The 13034-nt window shown below is 40.3% G+C and overlaps 2 protein-coding genes across 2 annotated transcripts in view; one reads left to right on the top strand and one right to left on the bottom strand.

Moving 5' to 3' along the window:
* Positions 1-13034, top strand: part of LOC116511835 (C-type lectin lectoxin-Thr1-like) — a 195629-nt gene that overhangs the window by 43122 nt on the left and 139473 nt on the right. The window lies entirely within an intron of this gene.
* LOC116511179 (macrophage mannose receptor 1-like) overlaps positions 5261-13034 on the bottom strand; it is a 33424-nt gene continuing 25650 nt past the window's right edge. The window contains exons 11-12 of the mRNA XM_032221042.1: positions 6329-6443; positions 5261-5411 (exon numbers count right to left, since the gene is read on the bottom strand). Of these exons, the coding sequence (XP_032076933.1) occupies positions 5344-5411; positions 6329-6443 (183 nt within the window). The 3' untranslated portion in view covers positions 5261-5343. The remainder of the gene's footprint in view (positions 5412-6328; positions 6444-13034) is intronic.

Genomic DNA, 13034 nt, shown 5'->3' with positions numbered 1-13034 from the left:
ATGAAATCTGGGGCCTCCAAGCTCTGATTGTTTTTATATTTTTAAAAAAGTTTTTTATTTGATAAACGTTAAAAACATTGGACATGGTGCAATATTTCTGGCATAAACATTTCCATATAGTGGTTAGATCTTATATTTTATACCTATTACATAGGTATGTAGTCAGTCAGATTACCTGTCCATTGATCCTTTCTTTTATATAATTACTAATCATACAAATACATATCCAATTTCTACATATCACACCTTCTTAATACCATATTTCCAATTCTTAATTTATCTGTGTTTTTCTGTCCCAGCCTTTTCCCCTCGTTTCTAACCATCGGTGCCATTTGTCCCAGATTTCGTGATGTTCCATCTCACCCTCGTCTTTGAGCTCTAAGAGTCAGTCTGTCCATCTCTGCGCACGTCAGTATCTCATTTATTATTTCTTCTTCCTTATTTTTCCATTTCTGTGCAAAAACCAGTCTTGCCGCCGTTAAAATATGCGGCATTAAATATAGTCCACCTTTGCCATGTTTTTCTTTTGTGATCCCTAGTGGAAATAAATTCTGTCCTCAAATCCATCCTTTGATTTAGCGTCCCTTCCAAATACGTTCTTATCTGGTGCCAAAAAGCCCGAGCTTTCGTGCGTTCCCACCACATATGGTAGAAGGTCCCTAATGCAGCGTTACATTTCCAACATCATATGCAATAAATTTTTGTTAATTTTAGCTAATCTTGTGGGTGGGATGTGCCACCTGCAGAATATCTTGTATAAGTTTTCTTTATACGAGATGTCTAAAGTTAACTTTCTCTTTCTTTCCCATAAGTCTCGCCAATTGTCCAAATCTATGCTGTAACTAAAGTTCTTACTCCATGCTAACATGGTTTCCTTTAGCTGCTCTTCCGCCAATGTATAATCCAATAGATATTGGTATAATTTTTAAATCATTTTGTCCTCTTCACCTAGTAGAATTCTATCTAATTCTGTAGGTTCTTTCCTAATGCCCCATTCTTTTTTCTCTTTTACGTATCGAAATTGGACTTGTAAGTAAGCCCACCCTTCCGGTTCTATGCCTTCCTCATATAATTCTCTTCTAGATTTTAGCTCACCTCTTTCTTTTAGTATCCCATTATAATTAATTACTTTCCCTACATTAATAAAATTTGGATGAACGAACATCTCCAATGTCGAGAACCAATTTGGGGTTTCCATGTAATTTTGTTGTTTAATCTTTAACCACACATCAGGTAGAGCCCTTCTTCTATGGTGTCTCTGGAAGTACTGATGGGTTTTATGTTTGCCATCCCATAGGAAGGCATGACATCTCATTTGCGTACCACGACCTTCCAACGCTAATAGTCTTCCATTTTTAAGCCCTATCCAATCTTTTACCCGTGATAGAGCAGGCACTTGATAGTATCTTTCCCAATTGGGCAGTCCGAATCCTCCTCTTTCCTTGGAATCCTGTAAGTTACAGTTTAACTCTAGACCCCTTTCCTTGCCAAACAAACTGAGATACCATTTTGTTTAAATTTCTAAAATATTCTTTCTCCAATCTTATTGGTATATTTTGAAATACAAAAAGTATTTTGGGTCAGATGTTCATTTTGACTGTTGCTATTCTCTCCATGAAGGAGAGCTGTAAATGTTTCCACTGTTCTAGATCCCCCCTTAATTTGGTCAAATAGTTTATTGTAATTATCTGCTTTGAGTGTGAGGCATCTCACCGTTAATTGTATTCCTAAATATCTCTGTCAGCCCTCAGGCTGCCATCCAGGGGGAACCTGTCCCTCACCATGTCCGCTTGGCCATGTTTACACGCCACTAACGCTGCCACGTTGATGTTGCCTCTCTGATGTCAATTGAGCCTGTAGCTGCATGTGGTTCTTCTACTTGGGTGCAACTGCCTACTCTGATGTAACCCCTTTGCTCTGATGCGGCTAACCAGGAAAGAGGCAATGATGACACTGAGTGGGGTGTGTGGCTGAGGGTGGGGGTCATGCCGATTGGTGATGGTGGGTGGGTGTCAGCTGGGTGGAGTTGAGGGTGGAGCTGGGTGGGGTAATGATGTGTGTGTGTGTGTTGTATTTGTGCTGATAAATAAATAAAGACACAAATACAACACAAATGTAACAAAGGCAACAGTAAAAATATTGGGTTTCTGTCTGGATGGTCTCTTGTGATGAGCCGATAGACAGAGAAAGGAAGCAGTATGCCTCCTCCCATATTTGGGCATACCAGGGGTTGTGACACTACATACATGAATGCATGCATGCATGCATGCATGCATACATACATACATACATACATACATACATACATATCTGTGTGTGTGTGTCTGTGTGTGTTGCATTTGTGCTGATAAATAAATAAAGGGAGACTATATATATATGGGTGATGGTGTTAACTTGGTTAGAACTGACTTGGATTTGATTACCTTTGTATCCTTGTCATTTAGTGCTGGTTATCACGTAGTTTCTTAGATAGACATAAAGGTTTTTCACCAAACAAACTGAATCTCTGTTTGTATGCAACGTGAACGCCGGAACGTGACAATCTCACTTTCTTTCCTATTTGAAGGTTTAATCTATCAGCCAATTCATTTTTCTGCCCATTTTTCATGTTTTTCACCAATAGATTTGTCTTTATTTACCTTCAAACTGGCTGCTTCCCCATATTCTCCCAATAATTCCATTAGCCTCATACCAGAATGCAATGTTTTTTCCATAATAAACACCAGGTCAACTGCAAATGCTTGGAGCTTAAATACTTCCTTTTTAATTTCTAGACCCTTAATTTGCTCATCTTTTTGAATTATCCTGGTCAAGACCTCCAACATTAATATAAATAACAGTGGTGATAAAGGGCACCCTTGCCTTGTGCCTTTTTGAATTTTAAAGCTCTGTGTTATATCCCTATCTATTACCATTCTGGCCACTTGATTACAATATATTGTAATTAAGTTTGTATTAAGTTTTCACCAAATTCCATATACTTTAACTGGCACAACATAAAATCCCATTTAACATTGTCAAACGCTTTTTGTGCCTCAATAAATATCAAGGCCATTTATTTCCTACTGTGGACTTCATAATATTCTAGGATGTCTAGTATTGTCCTGATACTATTTTTTAGTTGCCTTCTTGGCAAGAAACCATTCTGATATACATGGATAAATTTCCCCAGAAATGTTTTTACTCTCTCAACCATTATGGCCATAAATATTTTATAGTCCGCATTTAACAAAAAAAAAATATGGGCTTATAGTTTTTGATTAGCGGCAAATCAGAGTTCTCCTTAGGGATAAGTGTAATATTTGCTTCTTCCCATAATGCCAGTATCTTTGCCTCTTTTAATACCAAATTGGAAACCTCTAATAGTATTGGCCCTAGAAGGTCTTGCAGCTGACTGCAGTTCTGCAGTTCGGCTGTTCAAATCTCACCGGCTCAAGGTTGACTCAGCCTTCCATCCTTCCGAGGTGGGTGAAATGAGGACCCGGATTGTTGTTGGGGGCGATATGCTGACTCTCTGTAAACCGCTTAGAGATGGCTGAAAGCCCTAGGAAGCGGTATATAAGTCTAACTGCTATTGCTATTGCTAGCTCTTTATATATTTCAGATGGTAATCCATCAGGGCCTGGCATTTTATTATTTTTTGCCTTTTGATTGCCTCTGTCAATTTTAACAAAGTTATTGTCTTTGTTCAACATATTTTTTATGTTTTCAGAGATTGTGGATAGTTTGGCATTTTGGAAACATCGCTGTCCTTTCTCTTCTATATTGCATTCGTCACCCATGTATAAATTCTTGTAGAACTCACAGGTTACCATTTTTTCCCTTTCATTTTGATGTATTTTATTTCCCTCTTTGTTTTGTAATTTGCTAATCCAACTTCTTTCTTTCTGTTTTTTCAGCCGATAGGCTAGCCATCTCCCTGGCGTGTTTGTATTTTCAAAGAAATTTTGTTCGCTACTTTTTATTTGTTGCGCTAATTTTGAATGCTTGTGTCTCTTTTTTCTTATTATCCTGGAAGAAGAGCCGCATTTGCTCTTCCATCTTCAAAACAAATTCTTTATGTTTTAAGATTGATCTTTTTAAGGTCTACCTCCTTACTTTCTTTTGTCCCTTCCATCTTTCACTGGATTATGGTCTGCCCAGAGATTCTTGTCAATTGTAATTTCTTCTACCTCCGAGTTTAATTCTGTTGACATCCAGGCCATATCGATTCTCGACCACGATTGATGTCTACCTGAGAAGTACCTGCATTTGTTTTTTTCCCCATATTCCTTTCTCTCCAATTATCCTGGATGCCCAACTCTTCTGCCATTTTGAAAAAGTAGTAGGTAGTATTCTTCTGGATTCTCCTGGATGCCCAACTCTTCTGCCATTTTGAAAAAGTAGTAGGTAGTATTCTTCTGGATTCTCCTGGATGCCCAACTCTTCTGCCATTTTGAAAAAGTGGTAGGTAGTATTCTTCTGGATTCTCCTGGATGCCCAACTCTTCTGCCCTTTTTTGTTTTATCACTTTTATAGTCCAAATTTCTATCCACTATTGCATTAAACCCCCCACAATACAAATACCAACCATTTTCTATCTCCCCAATAATATTATGCAACTTCTTATGAAATTGTTTTTGCCCCTCATTCGGGTCATAGATTCCCACAAGCACAATCCGCTTTTTGTTTAATGTAACTGATAATATTAATATTCCACCTTCATCAGCTCCGTAGATTTGTTTTACTGGAATGTTATCTTTAATGTATACAACTACCCGCTCCCCTTTCAAACATGAAAAAAAGAGATATCTGTGTTTTGGGAACAGGGGCAGTTAAGAGAAGCAATGTGTTGGGTTACATGATCCTCATACGCTGAACCTATGCATAGAGCATGGAGGGTCATCCTTGGCTTCAGAGTGGACGGTCGTGCCAGGCTGTCTCTCTCACTGAAACAGTGAGAATTTCACGTCTAGCCAAATCTTTCTCTGGCTTCTTAGAAAGGCCAAAATATTATGTTGTATGGAGTCAGAAAGATCAGAATGTATATTGTCAGTCAATCAATCAATCAATCAATCAAACAAACAAACAAACAAGATTTACCTTCCAGGAGTCAAATTGTGTGCCCTTATTGTGTTCCAAATCTAGAGACCCAAACAAACTTCTTCCCAGTTGTCAATCAAGAGCAGAATTTATTTGACCTCCTGGCCGATCAGAAGGAGCAAAATCAGATCCAAGCTACATGAAAGCATCCATGAAGCGAAGGGACGCAGAGCAGAGATTTGGGGAGGCTCCCTTGCTTCTCCAGGTGCTTCACTTGTGTTCCACCCCCGCCCCCCCAGAGCAGGAGAAGGAGACGTTGCATCAGAATCTGCACTTGCAGAGGTATGCACGTGTGGACGCACAGTTCTGGTCGTTCCAGTTCTTGTAACCTGGGCAGAGAAAGGAGACGTTTTCCAGGGTTAGACCTCAGAGTCCCAGGGGAGCATCTCCATGGCTCCTCCCTCCTTTGTGGGGGCACCTGAAGGTACTACAGGTAAAGAACCTAACTGGCTAAAATGAGCTTCTGCATTCAGTGGAGTGTTGTAACCAAGATAGCCAAGAAATCAGGATCAACAGCTTGAAATAGATGTATATTAGTCTCTCTTTATACTTTCTCGGTAAATATAAACACCATGCAAATCAGGATATGGTAAGTAGGCTTTGCCTGTCAACCGCTGATAATCCACAAGAGGGAAGCAAATGGTCTGAGATTTTGGTCCATCTCTTTGACCTGTCAAAACTGGATGGAGCAGCATTGATTTCCCTGTCATATGATTGTTATATGGACCCTTTTTTCCTCCCATGTGCTAAGGGCAACCCTGGATGATGGGTGTGGGAACCAGTACAGTGGCTCGCAAAGAGACCCCCCCCATTAAAGATTCAATAAGGAGGAATTTCCTGACAGTGAGAACAATCCACCCATGGAACAGAAGTTGCCTTCAGAAGTTGTGGGACCTTCACCATTGGAGGCTTTCAAGAAGAGACTGGACTGCCATCTGTCAGACATGGTCCAGGGTCTCCTGCTTGGGCAGGGGTGGGTGGGAGGTTGGACTAGAGGATCTCCTTAGGATTTCCATCCAAGGAATATTTCCCAAGTTCTCTCTGAGTTTATTAAAATCAGCTCTTTTAAAATCTAAGACTCTGGTATCCTTATGTTCTACTGCTTGTGTTTGCGTCATGTTTTCTTCATATTTTAAGGCAATGGAGATGGCAACTGGGTAGATGGTGGTAGCCTTTAAAGCACCTGTTGTCTCCTGGGGGCCTTCCTCAAAAGGGAGAAGAAATAACGGGCTGCACCTTGGCTTACCTGTTGGGCTCCAAAGTTCAACGCAATTTTCATTATTCTCCTTGTTGTTGGGCTCTCCTTGTTTCCACATCAGGTAGCTGTTTTTGGATCTGTCTGTCCACTGCCAATTGCGTCTCTGTAATGACAGGGAAGCCACATTAACCAACTGAGGAAGGGACTCTGGTGCTTCAGGACCCAGGTGGAGACAGGAAGGATCAGACCAACTCTCTCTCTCTCTGTGTCTCTCTTTCTCCTCTGCCATTCCCACTCCCCCCCTCTCCCTCTCTCCCTCTCCCTCTCTCTGCCTCTCTCCCCCCTCTCTCCCTCCCTCTCCCTCTCTCCCTCTATCTCCATCTCCCCATCTTCCTCTCTTCCTTTCTCCCTCTCCCTTTCTCCCTCTCTCTCCATCTTCCTCTCTTCCCCTTCCCCCTCCCCTTTCCCTTTTCCCCCTGTCCCTCTCCCTCGTTCTACCCTCTCCCCTCTCCACTCCCTCTCTCTTTCTCTATCCATTTGATCTTAGTTGATCTGGAACAACTAAGCAGGGTTAACCTTGATGAAGTCTTGGACAGGTGATGATCCAAGAAAAAACTTATCAAAAGAAAATAATGGATCAAAATTAATGAGTCTTTGGGTGGTTGACAAACAGCAAAACACTTGGAAAATAAATTGATGATGATGACGATGATGATGAGAGAAAAACATTTGAAGAATGATTGCAGGAACTGGGTATGGCTAGTTTAGTGAAAAGAAGGACTAGGAAGGACAAGATAGGAGGATTCCGGACTTCCGGTCTGGCGTCACGCTGGAACGAGCTGCTGACAGACTCTCTGTTCGGTTCGCCCGGTCTTTCCACGAGCGTGGCCGTAATAGGCAAGGTCCCTTCGAGGTGCGAGGACCTTTGGAGAGGGGAAGCTTCTGTGCAGTGGAGGGTGAAAGGCGATCTCCCCCCACGAAGCAAGAGGCTCCCTCAGAGTTCGTGCAAAAGAGGTCGGCTGATTAATGGCCGACCAGAAGGCGTGACTGCCAGCCACTAATAAGGAAGGGAGACAGTCGCAGGGAACATAGTGGATCGAATGACGGTAATCACAAGATCTGACTTAAAAGCCTAAATCTAAAAGATAAACAACTTTACTGCAATAAATACAGATACGTGTGTGGGCGCATTTATCTGCAGCGGCTATTAAATACAAACAGTAAACTTTTGTGAAAGCTGATTGACGTAGTGGACAGAAGAAGACTGAGGCTTTGGACTATTTAAATTTGAGGATTAACAGAGGATGAGACTAAGAAGAGAAAGGCAGTCAGCTGGATTTGCCTGCCTGGGGAAAAGGAAAGAAGTTTAATCACAAGGGTTTGAAGTACGCGGTGTCATATTACAGCCAGAGACAGCAGAAGGAAAACACTACACTGACAACAGGAAGAGATTGATGGGTGAGTTCTAAATACTTTCTGGCCTCTCCTGCACCCTGTCGTATCACGCTGAAACGTTTCTCTTCCTGACTCTCCCAGATACTATAGAATTAACTGAGCCTATATTTCACAGTCCTGCTCCAGCTTAATTACCCTGTATGTACCCCGGGCTCTGTATAACTACTCAAACAGCATTCAGAAGGTACTAGACTTACACCTTAAAGGGGAAGAGCTGAATTAAAGCAAATGGCAACCAAAACAGTAACTTTAATTAAAGGGAGTAAAAAGCAAACCCCCCTATCTACCCCGGTGAGGGAAAAGTCCCCTGAGGGCAGGCAAACGGGAGATAAGGCAGCCCCAACCCTGCAAGACCAGGAAGTAACAATGGGCTCCCTACAAGAGACAATACTGAAGATGGGTGAAAGTCTCACCAAAGGCCTGGAGGGAGTAAAGAATGAAATACATGAAGTAAGAAACAATATGGGAAGAATTGAGGAACGCATAGGAGTAATACAAACAGCGCTGCTGAAAAATGAGCAGGAAATCCAAAATGTTAAGGGGAGAACGGAAATAGCGGAAAAAAGGATAGACAAAGTAGAGGACAATCTGGAATCTATAAACTCAAGCCTGGAGGAGGCCATCCTCCAGCTAGAATTAGAGCGATCAGCATATTATTTAAGACTACAAAACGTGGAGGAAGCAAAAGATGAAAACCTCCGGGAGCTGATTGGAGAAATCCTGGGATTAGTCCTCGGCAGGCCGAAAAAAGAGGTTATTAATGATCTGGACGAAGCCTATAGAGTCAATACAGGCTTCGCGAGACGCCACCGGCTTCCGAGGGAGATCCATGTGAGGGTGTTGAGAAGACAGCTGAGAGAGGACATTCTAAGTACAATAAGAGGGGACTCTCTAACATACAAAGGTAAAGAAATTCTCATCTTAAAGCAGACTCCACGGAGAGTCAGAGAGAAGAGAAGGAAATACAACTTCCTCTCCACACGTTTAAACAGAGACAGAATCCAGTTCAGATGGCTCCTTCCAGAAGGAATGCTGATAACATGGAGGGAAAAGAAATACCGAATAGACACCTTGGCGAAAGCTCAAGAATTCCAGGAACTTTTACTAGCAGACGATGAGAGATTTAATAAAGAAGGACTTTTAAGACAGGAGGACACTATAATTGAAACTCAACCAGAGGGGCGGGGGCCAGGAGAGGCCAGAGAACGAAAGAGATATGGCAGAGAAGATTCGAGAGCAAGGTCACCCATCGAGACTCGATCCAAAGGCGCCCTCAAAGCGAATAACGTGTAAGGGAATTGAAGAATGGGAAACGAATGTACTATCAGCAAATGTAAATGGTCTTAACATAACTTCCAAAAGAAAACGTGTACTGTTGGATCTAGTGAAACAAAAGGTAGATGTAATCTGTCTTCAGGAAACCCACATTAAAGAAAAATACAATAACCTGTTGGTCTGTCCAAAACTAGGTAAAACATTCTGCTCGTCAGCACAAACCAGAAAAAGAGGAATTGTAATGTATATAAAAGAATGGTTGAACCCCAAATTAATATATGCAGACAAAGACGGTAGGGTATTAATGGTGGAGATAATTAATGGTGGGAAAAATTTTTTACTAGTTGGAATCTATGCCCCAAATCAAAAACAAGAGAGATTTTATATTAATCTATATAAGAGGATAAATGAAATAGAGTGGCAAAATATATGTATTCTAGGGGATTTCAACGCTATAGCAGATGGTAAGATGGACTATAAGAGTACTCACAAGAAAAGCACAAGAAGGAAACTACCGTCTGCCTATGTAAATATGGTGAAGGATCTAGATCTTTATGATGTCTGGCGAGCAATGAATGACAAGATGCAACAGTACACGTTTTACTCCCATCCACATAATTCATGGTCCCGTATCGACATGGTTTGGTCAAACTCGGAGCTACTCATGGATACTGTAAATATTGAAATAATAACCAATAAGTGGGCTGATCATCACCCAGTCTTATGGCAATGGAAAGGGAAGGCAAGGATAAAAGCTAGGTGGACATTAAACCAGAACATACTACAAGAGAAACAATTTGTACAACAAATAGAAAAGGAATTGGGCTACTTCTTTAAAGAAAACGGTAAAGAGCAGACCTCAATACAAAATGTTTGGGACACGATGAAGGCAGTTGTGAGGGGAATATCCATAGCCTATATAATAAGAAGAAACAAAATACACAGGGAAAAACTTAATACACTGAACAAAGAATTAAGAGAGACGGAACTGCTGACCCAGAAAGAGCCAGAAAATAGTAGACACAGGGAAAAAGGAGAGTTAATTAAACACCAAATAAATTTGATCTCTCAAGAGGAAATAGCACAAAACATTAAGAGAATGAAGCAGAATTATTTTGAACATGCAAATAAAACTGGGAGATGGTTGGCCCACAAAATAAGAAAGGAGAAGGTCAAAAGAATTATTAAACAACTGTATGACGAGGAGGGGAATTTGAAACAAGAAATAGGAGAAAAGAAAAAGATAGTACAGAACTATTATAGGAAACTATATAAACAAGACGAAATTAATGAACAAGACATTAGAAAATACCTTATAAAGCAGAAGCTTCCAGTCTTGTCGGAGGAGATGAGAGAGATGCTCGATAAAGAAATCACACAAGAAGAACTGAAAAAGGCCATTCAAAAACAAAAAAAACAATAAAACACCTGGGCCGGATGGGCTTCCGTCGGAAATATATAAAAAACTTCAAAATACCATAGAAGACAAATTATTAGAACTATGTAATGAGGCATTACAAAATGGTAGGGTCCCAAAATCATGGGGGGAAGCTTACATCACCCTAATACCAAAGGAAGAGGCGGACAGTAGCAAGGTCCAAAATTATAGACCCATATCCCTGTTAAATGCAGATTACAAAATCTTTGTATCAATATTGGCGGAAAGACTAAAAATAATATTAAATCAGAGTATACATTCGGATCAAAACGGCTTTCTCCCAAAAAGACATATTAGAAACAATACAAGAATAATAATTGATACCTTTGAATTCTATCAAACAAGATCTGAGAAACAACTCGCATTAATCTTTGTCGACGCTCAGAAAGCCTTTGATAACCTAGATTGGAACTTTCTAACCACTCAACTAAAAATGATGAAATTTGGCGATAAATTTATTAGGATTATAGAATCTATATATTCACGGCAATCTGCAAATATTATAGTCAACGGGGAACTAACGGAGAGGATACAAATTGGAAAGGGTGTTAGACAAGGGTGCCCGCTCTCCCCACTACTATTTATTACGTCACTAGAGGTCCTTTTAAATCGGATAAGATCAAATCAGGAAATTAGGGGCTTGACCATAAAAAGAGAACAATATAAAGTACAGGCCTTCGCGGATGACATGGTCTTTATCGTAGAAGACCCCTTACTTTCAGGACCGAATTTGATGAAGGACATTGAGAGCTTTGGGTGTGTGGCCGGTTTAAAAATAAACAAGGAAAAAACAAAAATGATTATAAAAAACTTCCCCAAAAACCAGATTGGAGAACTAGAGGAAACAATGGAATTAAAGGTAACTAAAAAAATTAAGTATTTAGGGATCTGGCTGTCTGCGAAATGCTCTTCCATAAAAGAAGACAACTATGATAAGTTGTTACAGAATACCCAAAAGGACTTAAAAAACTGGTCAAAACTACAACTATCACTGATGGGAAGAGTCGCAGTAATTAAAATGAATGTTCTGCCAAAAATCCTCTACCTATTTCAAACGGCACCGGTTAAGCTAGGGGAAAAATTTTATAATGATTTGGACAAAATGATTCGAAACTTTATATGGAATGGTAAAAAGCCCAGAATAAAATATATGCACCTGCAGGATAAAAGAACTCAAGGGGGAATGGGATTACCGGAATGGAAAACATATCACCAAGCAGCAACAACTATGTGGATAAAAGAATGGGTAATGTTAGCTAATAAAAGAATCTTAACAATAGAGGGCCACGACCTGCAAATACGGGTGGCATAACTACCTATGGTGCGAGGGAAATAAAATCCACAATTATTTTAGTAGTCACCATTTAAGGGGGGTATTAATTAAGGACTGGCTCGAAATTAGAAGGAAATACTACACGCAACTACCTAAATGGATATCTCCGACGGAAGCCCTGATATACCCGAATTTGATAAACTTGGATAAAATTGTTACCTACCAACAGTTGCTAGACGACCAAAACAAACTAAACCCCAGGGAAAATTTGGCTGACAAGGGAATAAACATTGATTGGTGGCCATATCTCCAAATTCAAAACAAACACAAATTCGATCTAGCACAACCTGGCTTCCAGAACAAGAACCAGGAATTAGATAAAATTTTAATTGGACCAGATGAGAAATTAATTTCAAAAATATACAACTGCTTACTGATTCGAAAAACGGAAGCAGAAAGGGTAAAAGAAGTCATGGTAACCTGGGCCCAAAACATTGGCCACACAATAGACCTAGACGACTGGGAAAGAGTCTGGGAATGGAACCTAAAATTGACAAAGTCGACGGCCTATAAAGAAAATATATATAAAATGTTCTACCGCTGGCATCTTCCACCGACAAGACTGGCGAAAATGTCTTCAAAAGTTTCGGCCATATGCTGGAAATGTAAAACGGTGCTGGGCACGTACTACCATATGTGGTGGACGTGTCCGGTAGCCAAAGCATATTGGAAGCAAATACTAGGATGGCTGAATGGAATCCTGTCAATTAAACTATGCCTTAAGCCGGAAACTTTCTTATTAGGAATAATAGATCAAAAAATTTGCAAATCTGACCAATACCTCCTAGTCCATATTCTGACAGCGTCAAGGATTGTTTACGCACAGTGCTGGAAGAGTGAAAATGCCCCCACCAACACTATGGTGATGAATAAAATTTTAGAACTAGCAGAAATGAACAGACTGACGATGCGAATTAATGACAAAGAAGACACAGACTTTTACACAGTCTGGGAGAAGCTATACAAATGGCTTGATGAGTCAGTGAAGACCTAGACATAAAAAGAGATAGCTGACTAACCTAATACGATTAAACTAATAACTCAAATGAACAATATACAACAACTGAGAGATAAACGAAAGGAGAAATGTATCAGGGGCGAGAACCCACCGTCGAGCAATTTTGTTACGCTACAATGTTGGGAAAACTTTAAAAAGCGATAGGAAATCCGCTATAATTACCTGCATAAAATTAGCGATCAAACTTCATTTTAGATGAGGCGAGAGGACTTATAATCCTTGCCTCTTCAAGCAA

This window comes from Thamnophis elegans, chromosome 7, assembly GCF_009769535.1.
Source record: "Thamnophis elegans isolate rThaEle1 chromosome 7, rThaEle1.pri, whole genome shotgun sequence".
Lineage (NCBI taxonomy): Eukaryota > Metazoa > Chordata > Lepidosauria > Squamata > Colubridae > Thamnophis > Thamnophis elegans.
Note: the sequence above shows the minus strand (reverse complement) of the source record. Positions and strands in the feature narration are given on the sequence as shown.